The sequence below is a fragment of the Bison bison genome, unplaced genomic scaffold, assembly GCF_000754665.1.
Source record: "Bison bison bison isolate TAMUID 2011002044 unplaced genomic scaffold, Bison_UMD1.0 scf7180017864482, whole genome shotgun sequence".
In the NCBI taxonomy this organism is placed as follows: Eukaryota; Metazoa; Chordata; class Mammalia; order Artiodactyla; family Bovidae; genus Bison; species Bison bison.
In genome coordinates, this window is record NW_011495042.1 from 1979211 (window position 1) to 1997280 (window position 18070).

Sequence of the window (18070 nt, forward strand, 5' to 3'; positions counted from 1 at the left end):
CATCTGCTTTTAACCTGTAACAGTAAGCAGGTCAAGGTCACTCTGACTTGAGAGGGTCCCTTCCTGTTCTAACATTCCTGAATCCCATGATCGCAGTGAAGCACAGGAAGGTTCTTTGGGTACATTGTACAGACATCTTTAAAGACACTTAAACACTCACCTGGGACATCGGCTGGAGATGGCTTTTCTTTTAAAACTTTTTATTTTCATGCTATAAACTTCCAGCTTCACCTGATGCCCAGTTATAGAAAGACCATTTGGAGATGTGGGGTAAGCTGGAGAGTCACATGTAGATCAATGAAGTTAGGACAGACCCTCATCCCAGATACAAAAATAAACCCCAAATGACCTTAAAGACTGAATTAAATATAAGACATGACACCATAAGATGCAGAGAACATAGGCAAAACATTCTCTTGGCATAAACCACACCAATATTTTCTTAGGTTAGTTTCCCAAGGCAATAGAGATAAAAGCGAAAATAAAATAGGGCCTAATCAAACGTATAAGCTGTTGCACAGCAAAAGGAAACCATAAACAAAACAAAAAGACAACCTATGGACTGGGAGAAAATATTTCCAAATGTTACTAACAAGGGCTTAATTTCCAAAATTTACAGATAGCTCATACAACTCAACAGTAATACAGCAACCTAACCCAACACTGAGCAGAAGACCTAGACAGACATCTCTCCAAAGACAGCGTACAGGTGGCCGATATGCACATGGAAAGGTGCTCAACATCAGAAATCTTGAGAGAAATGCAAATCAAAACTACAGTGAAAACATCACACGGGTGAGAATGCCCGTCACGGACAAGTCTACAAATAAATGCGGAGAGGGTGTAGCAAAAAGGGGCCTCCTACACTCTTGGTGGGAGTGTTCACTGCTGCAGCCACCGTGGAAACCAGTATGGAGGTTCCTCACAAAACCAGAGTTGCCAGATCACCTAGCAATCCCACTCCTGGGCATACATCCAGGCAAAACTAGAATTCAAAATGATGCATGCACCCGTATGTTCTTGCCAGCACTATCACAGCAGCCAAGACCTGGGAGCAACCTCAATGTCCATCAGCAGATGAATGGAGAAAGATGTGGCACGTATATGCAGTGGAAGATCACTGAGCCACAAAAAAGGACAAAATAATGCCGTTTACAGCAACAGGGATGGACCTAGAGATTCACACTATGCAAGTGAGAAAGAGAAAGGCAAATATCATGATATCGCTTGTAAGTGGAAGCTAGAACACAACGCAGAGGAACTCATTACGAAACAGAAACACTCAGAGAACCGACTTGTGGTCACCAAGAGGGAGGGATGGTGGCCGAAGGATGGCCTGGGGGTCTGGGACTACTATGTACAGGATGGACAAACAGCACGGTCCTACCGAAGGACACAGGGAACTGTATTCTACATCCTGTGATAAACCGCGATAGGAAAAAAAACCACTCGGCTTTAAAATGTATGATTTACGTACCACATCTAGTCAGTCCTGTGAGTTCTCATCAGAGGGTTCTTCAGTGTCCAGACCCCTCAGCTGTCAAGGCTTGAAGAGTGGACACGCTCGATAGAAAATACACCAGAGTCTGCTCCTACCACCTTCCAGCTCGGGCTCCACCTCAGCCCTCAGTCACGATCCTTAAACAGAGGCACCCCTCCAGGCTTGTTCGTCAGCTGGGCATCTCAGCCCCAAATGCCAGGGTCCTTAGGAGCGTGGACAAATTCTGTCCTCAAGCAGCACCACACTCACAGTGCTTGGGCCTCAGTGGTCCTCCACTGCAGTGTCCCTGCCAGCCCGCCGGGCGCACTTAAAACTCCTGGTGCGCAGGCCACCCTGGAACCTGAGAACCGGTGCCCTACTGGAGAGAGATGGGGAATGGGCCACCCCTGGGACCTGAGAACCGGTGCCCTACTGGAGAGAGAGGGGGAATGGGTCAAACATTCAGGAGCATTAACATCAAAAGTGACCTTTAAAAGTCTGAGAGCACTTTTGAGCACGGAAAAGTCACTTCTCCAAAATAATTTCTGCTCACAAAAGTCAAACACAGAAGAACCATTATTATAGACTAATGTGCTCCAGATGAAACTGTCTCCAGTTTCAGTTCAGTTTTATCCTGGTTTCTAAGAACTGCATGAAGAGCAGAACATTTCACAGTCATCCTCTTAAACCACTAGTCCTGTTTCAAAGAAGCCTTTCCTGGCTGTTTTCTAGGGACTGCACCCGAGCAGTCATCTTGCCATCCGTCCACCCTCCTCCAGGAAGCCGAAGGAAGAAGGCACACTCCATCCCCGCACGCTCAGCGGCACCATGACATCAGCACCAGGCAGGGGCTCTGTGAGCTTCCCACTTACACTAAGCACACCAACTCCTAGGGCTAAAAAGTCAGGCAGGGAAATATTGTGTTTTTAGCCACCGTCATAATAAAACCCTAAACAGGTATCTCTCTCGGTCTTTTTGGTCATTTATGGAATGTCATTTCGAAATCTCTAAACACAAGTTTTTCCCCTCATTATGTAAACATACTACCTAATTTTGGAAAAAAAAAGGAAAATAAAGGAACAGAGAATCTGTCTGATCTCTCTTTCATGTTTGCTTCCTCCTATGCGCTGAAGCCACACCAGTGCAGTAGTGTGGGAGGGTCATCACCTGAGAACAGGGTCAGATGGTAACAGAAAGGGCAGAATCCCAAAGAAAAATCAGGGAAATAATTCTAATTTGCTGGATTTAAGCAGAATGTAAGCTCTTCTGAATTGCTGCAGAATCTTTCCAATCCTTCTGAGAGAGAGGTCCTGGGCAATCTGCCCACCTCAGGATCCCTTGTTGGCTGAGGCCACAAGAACCCACTCACTAGGCCTGGGTGTGACCTTGGAACTGTCCTGGGGTGGAAAGGGTGTGTTACCTACTGTGTTAGATTTTTTTTATAACTTGTTGTACATAAAAATTTGTGGCTATTGCATTTTATAGACAGAAAAGCTGGGGAAAAGAACTCACCCTACATTTTCTACCGAACATTCAAGGAAAGAAAGAAAGAAAGAAAGAGTGACCGGTTTAAAAAATCCTTTTGCAAGGCAAAAAGTGCATCTACAAATATGAAATTCTCAACCAGAACTTTCTGACCCGTCTCTTCAGGTCAATCTCATGTCCTTTGGCTACCGCACGTGGGCAGTAGCCAAAGGACAGGATCCACCTTCATGGAGTCTGAAAACCAGCCCTGGGGAGGTTCTAGGGACAGTTCCGGTCCCTGGACTTGATCGCTATCAGATTCTAGAAGGGAAGAGAAACAATAATAGATAATAAATGATACGATCACAGACTGCGGTCTTTTCTAAAAAGGAAATAAACGAGCCTGGTGATGGTGTGAGAGGGACAATGCGTAATATCAAGTGGCTGAGGAGGAGAGGTGGGGCCTGAATTTTGGAGAATGAACTGTAGTTGCTGGAATTGCTGGAAGGTCCATCCAGGCAGAGGCAGTAGCCGTGCAAAGGCCCGCAGGGAGGAGGAGCAGAAAGGAGGCCTGCAGCTGGACTGGGGAGGAGAGTGATGGTGGGTGGGCTTAGGGAGCAGAGGGGGACCAGGTCAGATGAGGCCTGGTAGCCTTCAGAGAGCAGCAAAATCTCACCCGAGGGCCTTAACGTGGGGCCCTGGGTCACCCAGCTGACACTGGAAGATCACTGGTAGCTGTGGAGAAGGGACCGGAGGGGCTATAAACGGGGGTACGAGCCCATGGGAGAGACGGGGTTGGGGTGGACACTGACAGGAGGAACTGGTGGGTCTGGTATTTTGGAGGGGAGAGCTGCTAAGACTTGCTTAGGGACAGGATGCATAGTTGAAAGAAGGAGACGGATATAATGTCACACTTACTGGGTGGATGTTGGTGGCATTTTCTGAGATGGAGAAAGCTGGGCATGGAACCAGCCAGTCTACAGAGTACAAATCAAGAGCCCTGGGTGGGGGGCGGGGGAGGGAAACACCTCTGCTAGACTGCATTAAGTTTGAGGCGACTGTGCATCAGGGGGGAATATGTGGTAGGCTGAACATTAGAATCTAAGCTTTGGGAAAGATCCAATCTAGAGGCATATTTTTGGGAATCACAGTATAAAGATGCTATTCAACCCGGGTTTCTAAACAGCATCACCAGGGGCAAGTGTGTACGTGGAGAAGAGGGCTTAGGGCGGAAGGCTACAAAAACCCCAGTGTTGCAGACACAGCCACAGCTTCCTTTCCATTCTTCTCACAGAAGAGGGGGTCTGTGTGCCTCCCCAGGCATCTGAATGGGCTTCTGAGTGATCCGACCAGGGAACCTGGTGGAAGGGACGCCCTCTGACATCAGAGGCTCGACCACACAAGCTTCCACCTGGATTAGTGGACCCCTCACTCGGGCCGCCCGAGGCTGCAGAGCCGCGTGGAGGCGCTGAGCTAACAGAACCAGTGGCGCCCGCCTCTGGCCTCCCTTGTGTAGCGCCAGACCCACCTGGACCAGGAAGAGCAGCCCCTCTGTCAGCTAATAGACCCCCGTCAGCGCCCCCTGGGTCACAGGAATCACCCAGCTGAGCTCACACCCAGCTGTGACTCCTGACTCACAACACTGTGAGACTACCTTCCAGTAAGAGGAAACCAGAACATAGAGAAGACATCAACGGGTGAGACTGTGGAGTAGAGAACCCAGGAGGAGGTGTGCTCCCAAAAGCTCAGACAGAAGGACATCTCCAGGTCTCCTAGACACGACCGACGACCTGTACTTTCTACTTCTCATCTCAGAATCTACACTTAAACCCGACTGTAACAGGAGATCAATTTAGGACATAAAATGTAAGATGATATTTTAATGGATGATACTGTAGCTCTGTACAGCAAGAAAAATCAATACACAAAAGGCATGCATCATTGAAAATGGCGAATGAAGAAAGAGGAATGCCTGGGCCTTGGGCTAAAACAAAAAGGAAAGACAAAGTCATGCTCAGAATAACTGGTTAAAGGAAGTGCTAAGAACAAACAGGCCATCTAACCAGTCCAGCCAGGACCAGGGCATTCGTGGTGATAATTACACACGTCACAACAACTCATTAACTGTTCCGCTCCCCGCAGTGAAACCCCGTTCATGGCGCCTCTGCATGACGTCCAACCCAGAGGACGGGAGCTGGACCTCGAGGAAGACCTTCCGCCTGTAGACTTACCTGGGCTTCTCAGCAGGTGTGTGTGTGCATCCGCGTGGTGATCTCAGCGAAGTGCCGTGTGGATGAGAATCAAAAAATGTGCAGAGACCAAGTTCAACACTCAAGTGAGGTCCAAATACAAATCCGAGCCCACGTTTCTCAACTCCAAGGCCAAGTGATTGCTCTCACGCATGCCTTATCCAAAATCAATTTCACAGGATGCTCTGTAAATAAAAAAATCCCACAGACCAAAAATTCTGGTGCTGCTGTGTTACACACACCCCTCTCTAGGAGTCACTTTTCAAACCTCTGACAAGCCCAAGAATTGAGACAACTGTGACTTTAATCTGATGTCTGCAAATGGCTCTCACCTCAGATCCCTATTGTCAAAAAAACAAAAACAGCTATGAGTACCCAAGACTTGGGTTACTGAAAAACACCCTCCGGAGAACCCTCCGGCCCACAGACTGAGGAGCCGGGGCCCCAAGCTCAGGGCAGAGCCAGGCCACCCTGCAAGAGGCATCAGAGTGAGGACGCGTTCTCGGCAGTGGAGAAGCCCGATGCCCCTGGGAGTGGAGGGAGCCTGCAGCCCGACAGGCGGTGCTGTACTACAGGGCGGGGCAGTCGGCAGGCTCTCTGCTGCCTCTCCCAGAAACCACGCGGGACAAGAAAACTGGACCACGTGTCAGGTCACAGCACACAGTCTCTCCCGGGCTGCACTCCTCCATCCCGCACTTCAGGTTTGGCCACGCGACCTGCTCTGACCAATGAAATGTGAGCAGGAGGGGCTGTCACCTTCAAGTGGAAATGTCTCCCTTTCCTTCCTGCCAGGACAACTGGTCATGTTCCCGTGTGAAGCTGTTCCATCACTGGGCCCCAGGATGCAGATGGCACGTCACAGAGCTGCAGCAGACCCTTCAAGGACACACAGAAGCAGTGAGAAATAAGCCTTTTTTTTTTTTTTAATGCCCTTGAGAGCTGGAAGAAGCTTCCAGGTGGAAGCTTGTGTGGCTCATTTGTTACCTCAGCATAATCTGATCTACCTGGACAGACACAGGTCCTTTCCTTACTTTACAGGGAGGAAAAAAGACCTAAGAGGTGAAAAGATCAAAAGTATGTCAAAAGGATGCCCCCACCTTGGAGTTGAGCCATGTGGCCATACCCAGGCACAAGCGGTGGGAGCGGATGTTTGGTAAATTCAACACCACTGCAAGTACACACTTCTTTCACCAAAAGTCACAAGAAAATGAAGAGAGAAGTCACAGACACCAACAGAGAATTCCTCTACAAACAAGTATTCCAACAAATCTTTAAGGACAAGCAATCTTACAGACAATTCAGAAGCCCCAAAGGCACAGCACAGGGAACACCCGATTCTCACCAGCTCTGAGTCACGACCTTGGATTGCTCCCCTCCTTCCAGGCTACGTGGCCAGGCTCGCAGAGAGGCCCTGCCCTGTACCCGTGCCCCGCGCGGTCCCCTCCCCGAGTGCGCTGACCCAGTGACTTGTTTCTAGTGCAGAGAAGAAGGCACGTGTGAGAGATGAGAGGACACTTCGGAGATGAGGTTCAAGAAGACTGTGACTTATGGGCTTTGATGAACCAAACTGCCAAGATGGAGAGGCCTATGTGGCAAAGAACATAATGTTTTAAAGATAATAATGACTGTGCGCTGCTTTGCATGATTCTTAAAATTCTGAAATAAAAAAGAACATCCCTTTGAAGACAAGGTATAGGAATGACACCAACATTAGTTAGAAAAGAATATGTCATTTTATTTTCACTTACAGATGAGACAGTACATGAATTTAGGAATAAAATTACTGCAGGTTTCTGAAATATTGACACCTCAAGGTCTAACACACCAACATTAGCCCATTCACTGCAAAACAACCACATTAGCATTCAGATTTGGTCTTTGTCATGGTTGTTGAAATAAGTTCTTAATGTGAAATGCCCAGTAGCATCTGACGATCCATCACAGTAGACATAAACCGAGTTTTGATATTTTCTCTTTGGAACAAATGATGCTTATTTACAAGTTAAGAGTAGGCAGTTCTAATTACTTACCCTATTGTGAGTGTTAATGACTGACTGTAAGCTACAGAGGGTTTTCCAGCTATTATTTCCTTTAGAGTTTCTAAAAGCAACAACTCTTATTAATGTTTATAAACGATAATGTTGGGAAAAAAGGTGATGTTAAAATCAAGGCGCTTTTTAGAGATATTTAAGGACAACAAAAGGTATTACCATTGGAAAAAAAAACTGTACATAATTTTCAACCACAACACAAATATTGCAGCGGTATTTAATCGAACTATTATAAAATAGTGGCAATTACACTATCTTAGATACTTCCTAGTTTTTAAACCTCATAATTACAATTTCAATATACAGTTTCCGACTTATTCATTAGAACTATGCACAGCTTCTAAAGCGTATTTTTCAGGTTTATTTCTGCACATAAATTAAAGCTGTCAGTTGGTCCTTGATCTGGAGAGCGATGACTACCTGGAAGCACTGAATTTCAGACACACTTACTGATGCAACAAAAATAATCACAGAGTGAAAAGCGCCAACACTGCTGTGTGTGCACAAGCAGCTGCTGCCTCCAACCGTGTGTGCATAAGCAGCTGCTGCCTCCAAGGGCAACAGAACTCGGCATGAGACGCGCTCAGGGACCTGCATGTCTCGAAGAAAGACCCAGGAAAGCACAGGGGCCAGGAGGGAGGGGCTGACCAACCGCGGCTGCTCCCACACCGGGGCAATCCTGAAGACCGAGGCGGCTTTGGACCTCTAGCATAAGGAATAGACTTTACATTCGCTGATTTCATTTACACCTTTTAAAAAAGATAGAGTACATCTGAAACTTTTCTCATCACACTTAAACTGCACAGTTCAAGCTGACTGAACTCGTAAGGCGGTCCAACTAGAACTCGAGAGGAACACCTCCTTCCTGCTATGTAGTCATGGACGATTTCGTCCAACTATCTGATCTATGTAGATTTACATGTTATGAACAGACTAGTTAGCTTATCATTAAGCTGTTAAGAAAAGTCCAAAGGTATATGGAAAAGTAAGCCTGCTAATAGCAACTGCTTTTACAGTGACCATAAACTGAGCTAGAAAAATAATTTCACTGTTTCAAATGAGCGAAGAAGCTAGATTTTTTAAATATATTACTCATTCTGCAATGGCTGATTAAACTGACGATGTATAGGTTCCTTCCATTCTGTGAGCTGAATTCAGGTTACATTTTAATTATACACTAGCTTCAAATTATAAATATAACTATCCCAACAGTAAAGAGATCATCAAGGCAGTTAACACCAGATCAACTCTAAGTCATCACCCCACACCCAGCACAAGATGTGTTCCTGGATAAACGATTTACAAAGACCTCGGCTGCCGTGGAAAGCGGGTCAGTAAAGACTCCAGTTCTGCATAATGGAATCTTCCAGGCCAAGCCGCTTTCCACAGACACAAATTCAGTCTATCTTTTCTTTTTGGACCAATCTGGGAGCATCAACAAAGTCTTTGCCATTGTAAAGAATAATAAAAAATGTTCCGATGCTTGCGACTCCCCAGAAGAGCACATAGGCCAGTGTTTCTGTCCAGGTGTCACCTGTTGATTTTAAAAAACAAAATACTGATAAATAACAAGCCATTTTATTGACACTAGTTCCAGCTTTCAGCTGTTTAGCACATCTTGACAGCATTCAAGTTTACAAACACATCCAAAGGAAAAACATAAGAACTCTCAGTTAAGGTTTGAACCAGTGGTTCTCTGACTCTGGCTGGCTTGAGAATCTTCTTCAGGGCTGGGAACAGTGTCAGCTGCAGGGCTCATCCCCAGCCTGTGTGCTTTGGTAAGGCTGGAGCAGGGCCCCCGAAGCTGCATTTCTCAAAAGTTCCCAGATTATGCTGATGCTGCTGGTCAAGGGACTACATTTGAGAACCACTTGACAACACTTCCGTGGTGACTCAGACGTTAAAGAAGCCACCTGCAGTGCAGGAGAGCTGGGTTCGATCCCTGGGTTAGGAAGATCCCCTGGAGAAGGGAATGGCAACCCCCTCCAGTATTCTTGGACTTCCTTTGTGCTCAGCTGGTAAAGAATCTGCCTGCAATGTGGGAGACCTGGGTTCGATTCCTGGGTCAGGAAGATCCCCTGCAGACAGGCAAGGCTACCCACTTCAGTATTCTGGACTAAAAAATTCCATGCACTGTATAGTCCATGGGGTTGCAAAGAGTTGGACACGACTGAGCGACTTTCACTAAAAACCAAAGAAGGGGCTAGAAATCAAACACTGTCACATCTACCACCACAAAGATCGTTACAACAACTGACATCACAGATCACTATCCACAGCATCCAGTCCGTCTTCACTTGTGCCACACTCACACTTGTACAGTTGCTGATTCTGACAGCTCCGGGTTTTAAAGCTCTTTCTGGATAAAGAGAAAGGCAGTCCCTCAAAAGCCCACCCTGGGTTGCTCCCCAAAGGGACGACCCACTTGTTCCGGCTGAGTCTCGGTCCTGGCATCCCTGCTTTTGCAGACACTCTCCAGGGAAAAGTGCGTGTATAAAAAGACCCAGACTAACAAAGCTAGCTCGACAGCGGAGTGGCTCCCAGGAAAGGCATCCACCGGGCAGTGTGTTAAAGAAAGAAGTCAGAGGACCGAGGGCGTGGACTGAACCGTGAGCAGCACAGCCCGCTGGTCCCTCATTTTCCTCCCTGCCCCGAACGTGACGTAGGCCCCCATCCCGGCACACAGCGATGCTGCACTCGAGACGCCCTGGCCTGTTTTCGTCCTATGAGAGTTCTTACATTTTCAAACAGCTGCAAAAACAGTGTGCAAGAGAGACCATATGTAGCTTGCAGAATCGAAAATACTCATTGTCTGGCTCTTTTCGGAAAACATACGCTAACCTCTGCCCTAGAGTAACAGGAGGGCAGCTCCTTCCTGAGTCGTGACCACCTTCACTGCTGAACACTCGGGGATTACAGAGACGAACAGGTTCCGAGCCACCCCTGAAGAAGCTGGCAGAATTAGTGAGGGGGGTGAACAGGTGGCCTTAATCCAGGAAACTTTTGCTGAGGGCTTCCTGTACCCAGTATTCTTGCCTGGGAAATCCCACGGACAGAGAAGTCTGGTGGGCTACAGTCCATGGGGTCACAAAGAGTCAGACACGGCTGAGGCAACTTAGCACACACGGCTGAGGCAACTTAGCACGCACGCCCTGTGTCCTAGGCACAGGAGGTAAAACAGTAAGACAGGTCTCTGCCTTCAAAAGGTTGCTGATGTACTCTGAAAGATGAGCAAGGATGCAAAGCATTACCACTCTACCAAACTAGAAACACCACGGGGTGCTGGGACAGCACGGGGCAGAGCGCCTCCGAAGATGAATCCCCCAGTGCTTATGCGGTTAGGAGAGGGAAGAGGGAGGGACACACCGCGCTGTGGAGCCCAGAAAGGGGGAGCCGAGGTCTGTGCAGGGGAGCAAAGGGACACTCGAGAAGGGAGCCTGTCAGCCCAGCGGCACCCTTCAGAGTGCCCGAGGCTGCACCTCCAAGCAAAACACAGCATCACAGACTCATTCTCAGAGCGCTGAACAGCACTAAATAAGCAGCTAAGGAACTAACCCCATTAACTTAGCGACACAGGCAAACACTGAGGGAAAAAGAAAACCAGCAACATTCCTGTCTGTTAGCTCAGGTTCCTAGGCAATGCTTCTATTTAAATTTAGTAAGTAAGGTATTAATCTATAATACTATTGACTTGCCCAACAACAGGTGGTTGGTTACATAAACTATACATCCATCAACGGAATACTTTGCAGCCATTCAAAATAAAAGACATGGGGAAATATTTATACTGCTCGGTGAAAAAACCAGTACAAAAAAGTTTATAGGATCTGCCTTTTGAAAAAAAAATACACACCTATAAAGATTAAAACATCAAAATGTTAAGAGTAATTAGCTTATCTCTGAAAGGAAAGGTGATAACATTTTCTTTTTTGTCTAACTGTATTTTCTGTAATTACTATGTATTACTTTGGTAATGAGAAAAAAAAAAGAGCTCAAGTGGAAAAAAACACACTATCAAGCTACCGAGTATACACTTTCCTTCCTGTCATCTAAGGACTCACCTCACCTGCTCCCTTTACTCATTCAGTTTAACAGGGACACACAACGTACTGAGCAGGCACAGACGTAAGATGCTATACAGGAAAGATCAACATTCTAAAAGATGAATGTGAAATCAGTGCAGACTTACCAGCCATCAGCAAACAGATAATGCACATGGAAAAGGCAACAACCATGATGATAGGCAGCTGGAAAAGGAAACAGAGAGAGAAACCATCACGTAAGATGCTAATCGTGGCTGTAAAATCAGCTTTCCCTGAAAGACAACAGAACCCGTCTGCATCTAATACACAAAATACCTTTCTTTCAGAAAAAGTCATTAGAGTTTTGATCATAACTGCCCAAATCTTCAAACAGATTAAAAGATCTGAAGAAAGAGGAGGGAGGTCACCCAGATGTGTACTCAGACTCTAGGCCCCCCACTCCAGGACACCCTGCCTGCTCGCATGAAACCCCAGAGAGGCTCTTGCAAAGTCTGGTGAATGAGTCAGAAACGAGAGACGTGTCAAAAACATAGAGATTTCTACATCACAAGTTTGCCTCCAGCAATCCCTGAACCTCAGGGGGAGCAGAGTCTCCCTGAAACGAGAGACACTCACAACTGTTCCACGTCTGTACTCTCACTTAAACAGCATCTGCAGCTGGATATCTAGGTGCTTCCGCGTCTTGGCTATCATAAACGGCGCTGCGATGGACGCCGGGGTGCGTGTCTTTTGGAACTGTGGTTTCTCGGGGCATATGCCCAACAGTGGGGCTGCTGGGTCATATGGCAGATCGTTCCTAGTTTTTTAAGGACTGCATGCTTTTCTCCATAATGGCTATGCAGGTAACATTCCTGCCAACAGTGAAAAAGGGCTCCCTTTCCTCCATATCCTCTCCAGCATTTACTGTTTATAGATTTTTTAAAATGTGGTACATATATACAACGGAGTATTACTCAGCCATAAAAAAAAAAAGAACAAATTTGAATCAGTTCTAGTGAGGTGGATGAACCCAGAGACTGTTCTACAGAGTGAAGTCAGAAAGAGAAAAACAAATGCTGTGTATGAACCCATATACCTGGAATCTAGAAAAATGGTACCGATGAACCTATCTGCCGGGCAGGAAATACAGATGGAGAGGACGGGCACGTGGGCGCAGTCGGGGAGGGAGAGGGTGGGACGGGCGGAGAAAGCAGCACTGATGTGCACACACGATCATGTGTAGAATGGAGCTGGTGGCGAGCTGCTGGGAGCCACAGGGAGCCCAGCCGGCCCTCTGTGCTGACCTGGAGGGGGCTGGATGGGGAAGGGAGGGAGGCGCAGCAGAGACGGGCTTTATGTATAATTATGGCTGATTCACGCTGCTGTACAGCAGAAACCAAGACAGCACTGTAAAAGTTAACAAAACAAAACAAAGGAGCTGCAAAAGACAGTCAAGTTTGAGAGAAGACAACATTCCAAAGTTACCCCACTCTTCTCCCTGATCTGCTCCTTGGGGCAACGTAAGTATTTATATTCCATTTAGAACAACACATAATGTTTTATGTCAAGGGGAGTTGGACCGTCTGTACCTTCAGTCATAATGCTATTAACAACTTAAAAAACATAAAAGGTTTCTTACAGCCAGGAATTTCAGATCTCTTGGAACACTTAAAGGACTATGAGATTCTAATTCATCCACTGAATAGTTCCCAAGAAATAAGTCTATGGAATCCTAGAAGAGAAAAAAAGGGAAACAGTAACTCCCAAATTAGGTATGGGGAACAGTACAAAGATACAGCCACCAAATAACCACAAATTAGCATCAGAAAACAAACTTACTTGTCTAAATCCATCAGAAAAGTTGTTCTTGTAATACCGTATTAGTGAGTTCCAGCCATCCATTATAAGTCCCAACTGAGTTCTCTTCCCAGTTCTGGTTAAATAAGAGGTTAAGTTTTGAATCACAGATTTGCATATTAAATTCTCACACTGTTTATGGCCAATAAGTACGTGGTATGGAGATAAGTAAATTGTAAAGATTTCTTTTTTACAATTCCTGAATATATAAAGGAGACATGTCACAAAAGAAAGCAGTACTGAGTCCAAGAAATGTGCATCCTCTTTCTAAAGCCTTACACAGTAGACACAGAGAGGAAACACGCTCAGTTCCCCTTGCAAAGACAAGAAGCAAGAAGAGAAACACAGCCCAGGCTAAGCGGTATAAAGCAAACAGACTAGAAACCTTATCTTGCTCCCAGGGAATCCATACGGCAGAAAAAGACCCAACCACATCTGTAACAAATTCACAGCGTTCCAACCTCTCACTCCCCAGTACGCTCCTTGAAACCAGCCCCAGCATCACGCGGGCACAGTCCCAGGCCCCTCCCCGACCTGCTGCAGGGCCTGGGGTGAGTCAGGTGCACAGCAGGTGGCTGAGAGGAGCTGAGGCGCCATGGCGCTCAACCCCACTGTGCACCAGCATCACCCAGGGGCGCCACGAAGCCACCGGTGCCTGGGCCTCCTCTCCCCCGAGTCCCAGCTGACGGTCTGGAACGAGGCCCAGGCACCAGTGGGTGCTCTTGGGTAAAAGCTGCGCGAGCGGTCTGCCAAGCACCGGAGCTGTGCAGCCCTGGACTGACGCGGTTTCAGCGCGGCTTGCCTGGTAAAGTCCGTCTTCAAGGCGCCGGTTCCCGCGTACTGTTTGGCACAAGCATTTGCGTTGTCAGCCCAGGCTGTGGAGGGGAGAGGAAAAATCAGTTAGTAATCATTGACACCAATGCTCTAAGTCCAAAATATTTACTTCAAAATCTGAATAACCTTGCCTCTGTTCAAGAAATGACCTACCATTTTTGTAAATCTTCTCAAATTCATCTTGTTCTTCGAGCTTTTGTCCCACGTGCAAAACTCCTAGTCTCTGCAACAAGAGTCATACCCATGTTTACATGCTACAGATTTCAGCACGTGTGATTTAGAACACAAAGCATAGTCTCCACAGAGTCTCACGTGGCTGCTGGCTTCAGCCAGGAGATGTCTTCCTTGTACGCGTGGACCACAGCCCTCTCCTGCTCGGCCCGGCTGCAAAGCCTCTCTCTGGGCTCCCATCCGCCCACAGCCCCTCTCTCCCCTGAGCCCCAGACCACAGCACCGGCGGCAGAACTGTGTAAACCCAGAGACAGGGGCAGAGGTGAAGGCGGGAGTATGCAGTCAGTGCTCCCTCCTTCCCTGCCACCACCCTCAACCTCCCACCACCTGGACCCTCTGCCCGCCTCACAATTCACCACCCAGACTGCTGCCCTCCACACTTACCCTAGCCAGGGGCCTTTGAGAACCAGAGGAATGCCACCTCCCTCCCTCCCCACAAACTGCACAGAAGCACGGCCCTTTGCATGTCATCTCAGGACTCCGGGCAGCCCGAGTCTCTCCATGGACTCCCCTTTGGAGCTCACTGACCACAGATGAGGGACTCCTACCTCGGTCTTTGTTTCAGGCCCGCAAGCCTCTTAGAACCACTATCCTCACTGCTCGCCTTGGATGAGCCCTCCCTCACTCCCCCAGCACAGGGCCTGCCCACCCCGGTGACCGGCCCTCTCTGGAAGGGGACAGGCACAGCTGGAGGCCTGTCAGCGGGCCCTGAGGCTGGAGAAGCTCCTGCCCGAAGGCTCTCTGCAGGTTGCTGAGCTTGTATAGGACTGTTTTTAGCATGTAAATTAGTTAAATACAGATTACAGAACCCAGTCCAATAGATTCCTGTTAACCAGCCTTGGAAATAACCAGTCCCAATATGGTTTCTATTGAAAAATATCCTCTGAAGTAAATCCATCAGACTGACAAGGACTCAGTATCACACAAGCTGGAGTACTCAAAGGCGGTGAGCACGCCTTCAGCATGAGTACGTGAGGATTCGGGAAGGGATTTTACTCCACAATTCTTCCCCAAGTTCCACAGAATTGCCATAAACAAAGACAAATTCTCACAAATGATTTAGGCGGAAACCATTTGGGATGCATTCTGTTTGCTCCCTACGACAAACAGGACTGCGGTCCGAAAATCTAGGCTGTATGTATTTTTAACTCCATATATAAACAAAAGAAACTATTTATACCTACTCTTTCTCAAAAACAGTCACACTGGTGAAGCAAAGCTGTGTCACGAGTATTTCCCTGGGTGTTAACATCCCTTGCCGACAATAAAAGAGATGCAAACAAAACAACTTAAGAGGTGCTACTCGGTACGTTAGAAAAGAAAACATTCCTCAATAAAAACAATGCTAGCAAGACTCTTTTCTTATTGCTGGCTAGTGTTAGGGTAAACTGGTGCAACCCCCTTGGAGAGTATGCATGCATGCCAAGTCGCTTCATCGAGTCAAACGCTTTGCAACCCGCCAGGCTCCTCTGTCCGTGGGATTCTCCAGGCAAGAATGCTGCAGTGGGGTGCCATGCTCTCCTCCAGGGGACCTTCCCAACCCCGGAGTCAAATCCACGTCTCTCTCGTCTCCTGCACTGGCAAGCGGGGCCACCTGGGAAGCCCCTTGGAAAGCAGAAATTCTCTTTAACCCAGAACGAGTTAACTTGAAGGAAATAATTCAAGCTAATAATATACACAGGTGTATTCTCTACAATCTCATCTATAAGCCAAAAATGTAGCAACCTAAATGGCTTAGTGAATTACAGCACACCAGTACAACTCTTAAAAAACTATAATGCTAGAGCAAAAGAGCAGACTTTACAACCGTATACACACACTGACCGCGGGCACGCACAAACTATACCCATGGATGCCAAGACACAAAACCACAAAGAGCTGGGTTAGGGCGGGGGCATATGAATGTGTTTATTATTGGTTTTCAAAAATTGTTTACTTAATAGAAGAAAAAAAGCATGCGCACCTGAAGCTGGGCCTGAAGTGAACGGCGAGCCAGCAGACTCTGGATCACGTTGGTTCGGTCCAGACAGTCCATGCAGTTGCTGCGGAACACGCCCTCCTGGGTACTCAGCACCACGCCGGCTGGGTCTACTAGAAAATAACTAAAACATATTTGTATAAACACTCTCATACCAAAGCCAGCCAAGCGATCTTCCCAACCCAGGGATCGAACCCAGGTCTCCCACGCTGCAGGCAGGTTCCTTCCCAGCTGAGCCACAAGGGAAGCCCAAGAATACTGGGGTGGGTAGCAGGGGATCTTCCCCACCCAGTAATCAAACCAGGGTCTCCTGCGTTGCAGGCGGATTCTTCTCTGAGCTATCAGAGAAGCCCTCCCACTAAGGACAGTCCTCTTATAACACAGGTCTATGTCAGAAACATTATTAAAGCCGGTAAATTAAAGGACAGACAGGAAATGTACAGTTCAGGTATATTTGATTACCAAGGACCAAAAGGAAGTTTGAACAGAACAGGCAAGACAGACTCTATCTCAAAACAATTGCAGCATCAAGGTCACGTCACCCAACAGATGTGAAAAAGGAGTTGGGAGTATTGTAACAGATGCAATGGGCAACACCATGTCTCCCCAAGGCCGGAAGAGGGCTTCCTTTGACGTAGCAACTATGGCCCGCTCCTCAGTCCCTGTGCTGCATCACAACTCCCTGAGTTGTTCATTAGAAATGAACGTGCTTGATCTTCATTTTTAACAAACAACTCAGAAATAAACTGAATAAGAATCTCCGAAGAAAGGATTGGATATTGTGCATTAAAAACATTTACAAATCCCTTCTTCAAATGGCTAATATATGCAAATAGTACATAGTTTATAGGGTATAATAGGGTATTACTTGAAAAATCTGCTTTACTTTCTCCCCCGAACCACCCAGATGTCTGCACTGGAGCCAAATACAGTTACAAGTTCCTGTGGGTCCGTCATTTTTAACAATATGTTCAGATAATTCTATGAACCCCCAAATTTTACAACATATAGTGTGGTGGTGAGGAGCATAGACTTTGCCAGCAAAGTTTGCTAGCCTTAGTTCCTAGGCAAGTTACTAGCTGTGTAATTTTAAGTAAATAACCTAATTTCTCAGAGCCTGTATTTTTTCATCCACAAAGTGGAGATGGCAGCACCACTAACAGGCTGCTCTACAGTTCAATGAGATCGTGTATAATGCATACAAAGCGCTTGGCAGAGGGTATGGGACGAAAAATACGATGAATACTAAACAGTATTAAATTAACCACAGTTACTCCCTAAAATCAAAAAGTGAAGGGGAAATACAGTAGATTCACCACAGGCTAAAAATCATGACCTTAAAAAACATGGGCTTAAGGGATTTCCCTGGCAGTCCAGTGGTTAAGACTCCATGTTTCCAATGCAGGGGACATGAGTTAGGTCCCTGGTCAGAGAACTAAGATACCATACGTCAGGACGCAAAAAAAAAGCAAACCCAGCTTAAAAGAATGTGTTTAGACTAAAGATATACCAGAGGTTCCTTCCAAACCAGTGAGGTTCAATCAGAGTATGTATACATAGAGTGCATGTGAGTGTTGGCACCCCATTTTCAGTCAGTCGCGTCTGACTCTCTGCAACCCCATGAACCGCAGCACGCCAGGCCTCCCTGTCCATCACCAATTCCTGGAGTCCACCCAAACCCATGTCCATCGAGTTGATGATGCCATCCGACCATCTCATCCTCTATCGTCCCCTTCTCCTGCCCTCAATCTTTCCCAGCATCAGGGTCTTTTCAAATGAGTCAGCTCTTCACATCAGGTGGCCAAAGTACTGGAGTTTCAGCCTCAACATCAGTCCTTCCAATGAACACCCAGGACTGATCTCCTTTAGGATGGACTGGTTGGATTTCCTTGCAGTCCAAGGGC

At 47.0% G+C, this 18070-nt stretch overlaps 1 protein-coding gene across 1 annotated transcript in view; it reads right to left on the reverse strand.

Annotated features, from left to right (window-relative positions):
- Positions 1–6903: 6903 nt before the first annotated feature.
- SACM1L (SAC1 suppressor of actin mutations 1-like (yeast)) overlaps positions 6904–18070 on the reverse strand; it is a 73520-nt gene continuing 62353 nt past the window's right edge. Inside the window, exons 16-22 of the mRNA XM_010862510.1 lie at positions 16152–16290; positions 14111–14180; positions 13926–13998; positions 13106–13199; positions 12906–12998; positions 11434–11491; positions 6904–8778 (exon numbers count right to left, since the gene is read on the reverse strand). Of these exons, the coding sequence (XP_010860812.1) occupies positions 8642–8778; positions 11434–11491; positions 12906–12998; positions 13106–13199; positions 13926–13998; positions 14111–14180; positions 16152–16290 (664 nt within the window). The 3' untranslated portion in view covers positions 6904–8641. The remainder of the gene's footprint in view (positions 8779–11433; positions 11492–12905; positions 12999–13105; positions 13200–13925; positions 13999–14110; positions 14181–16151; positions 16291–18070) is intronic.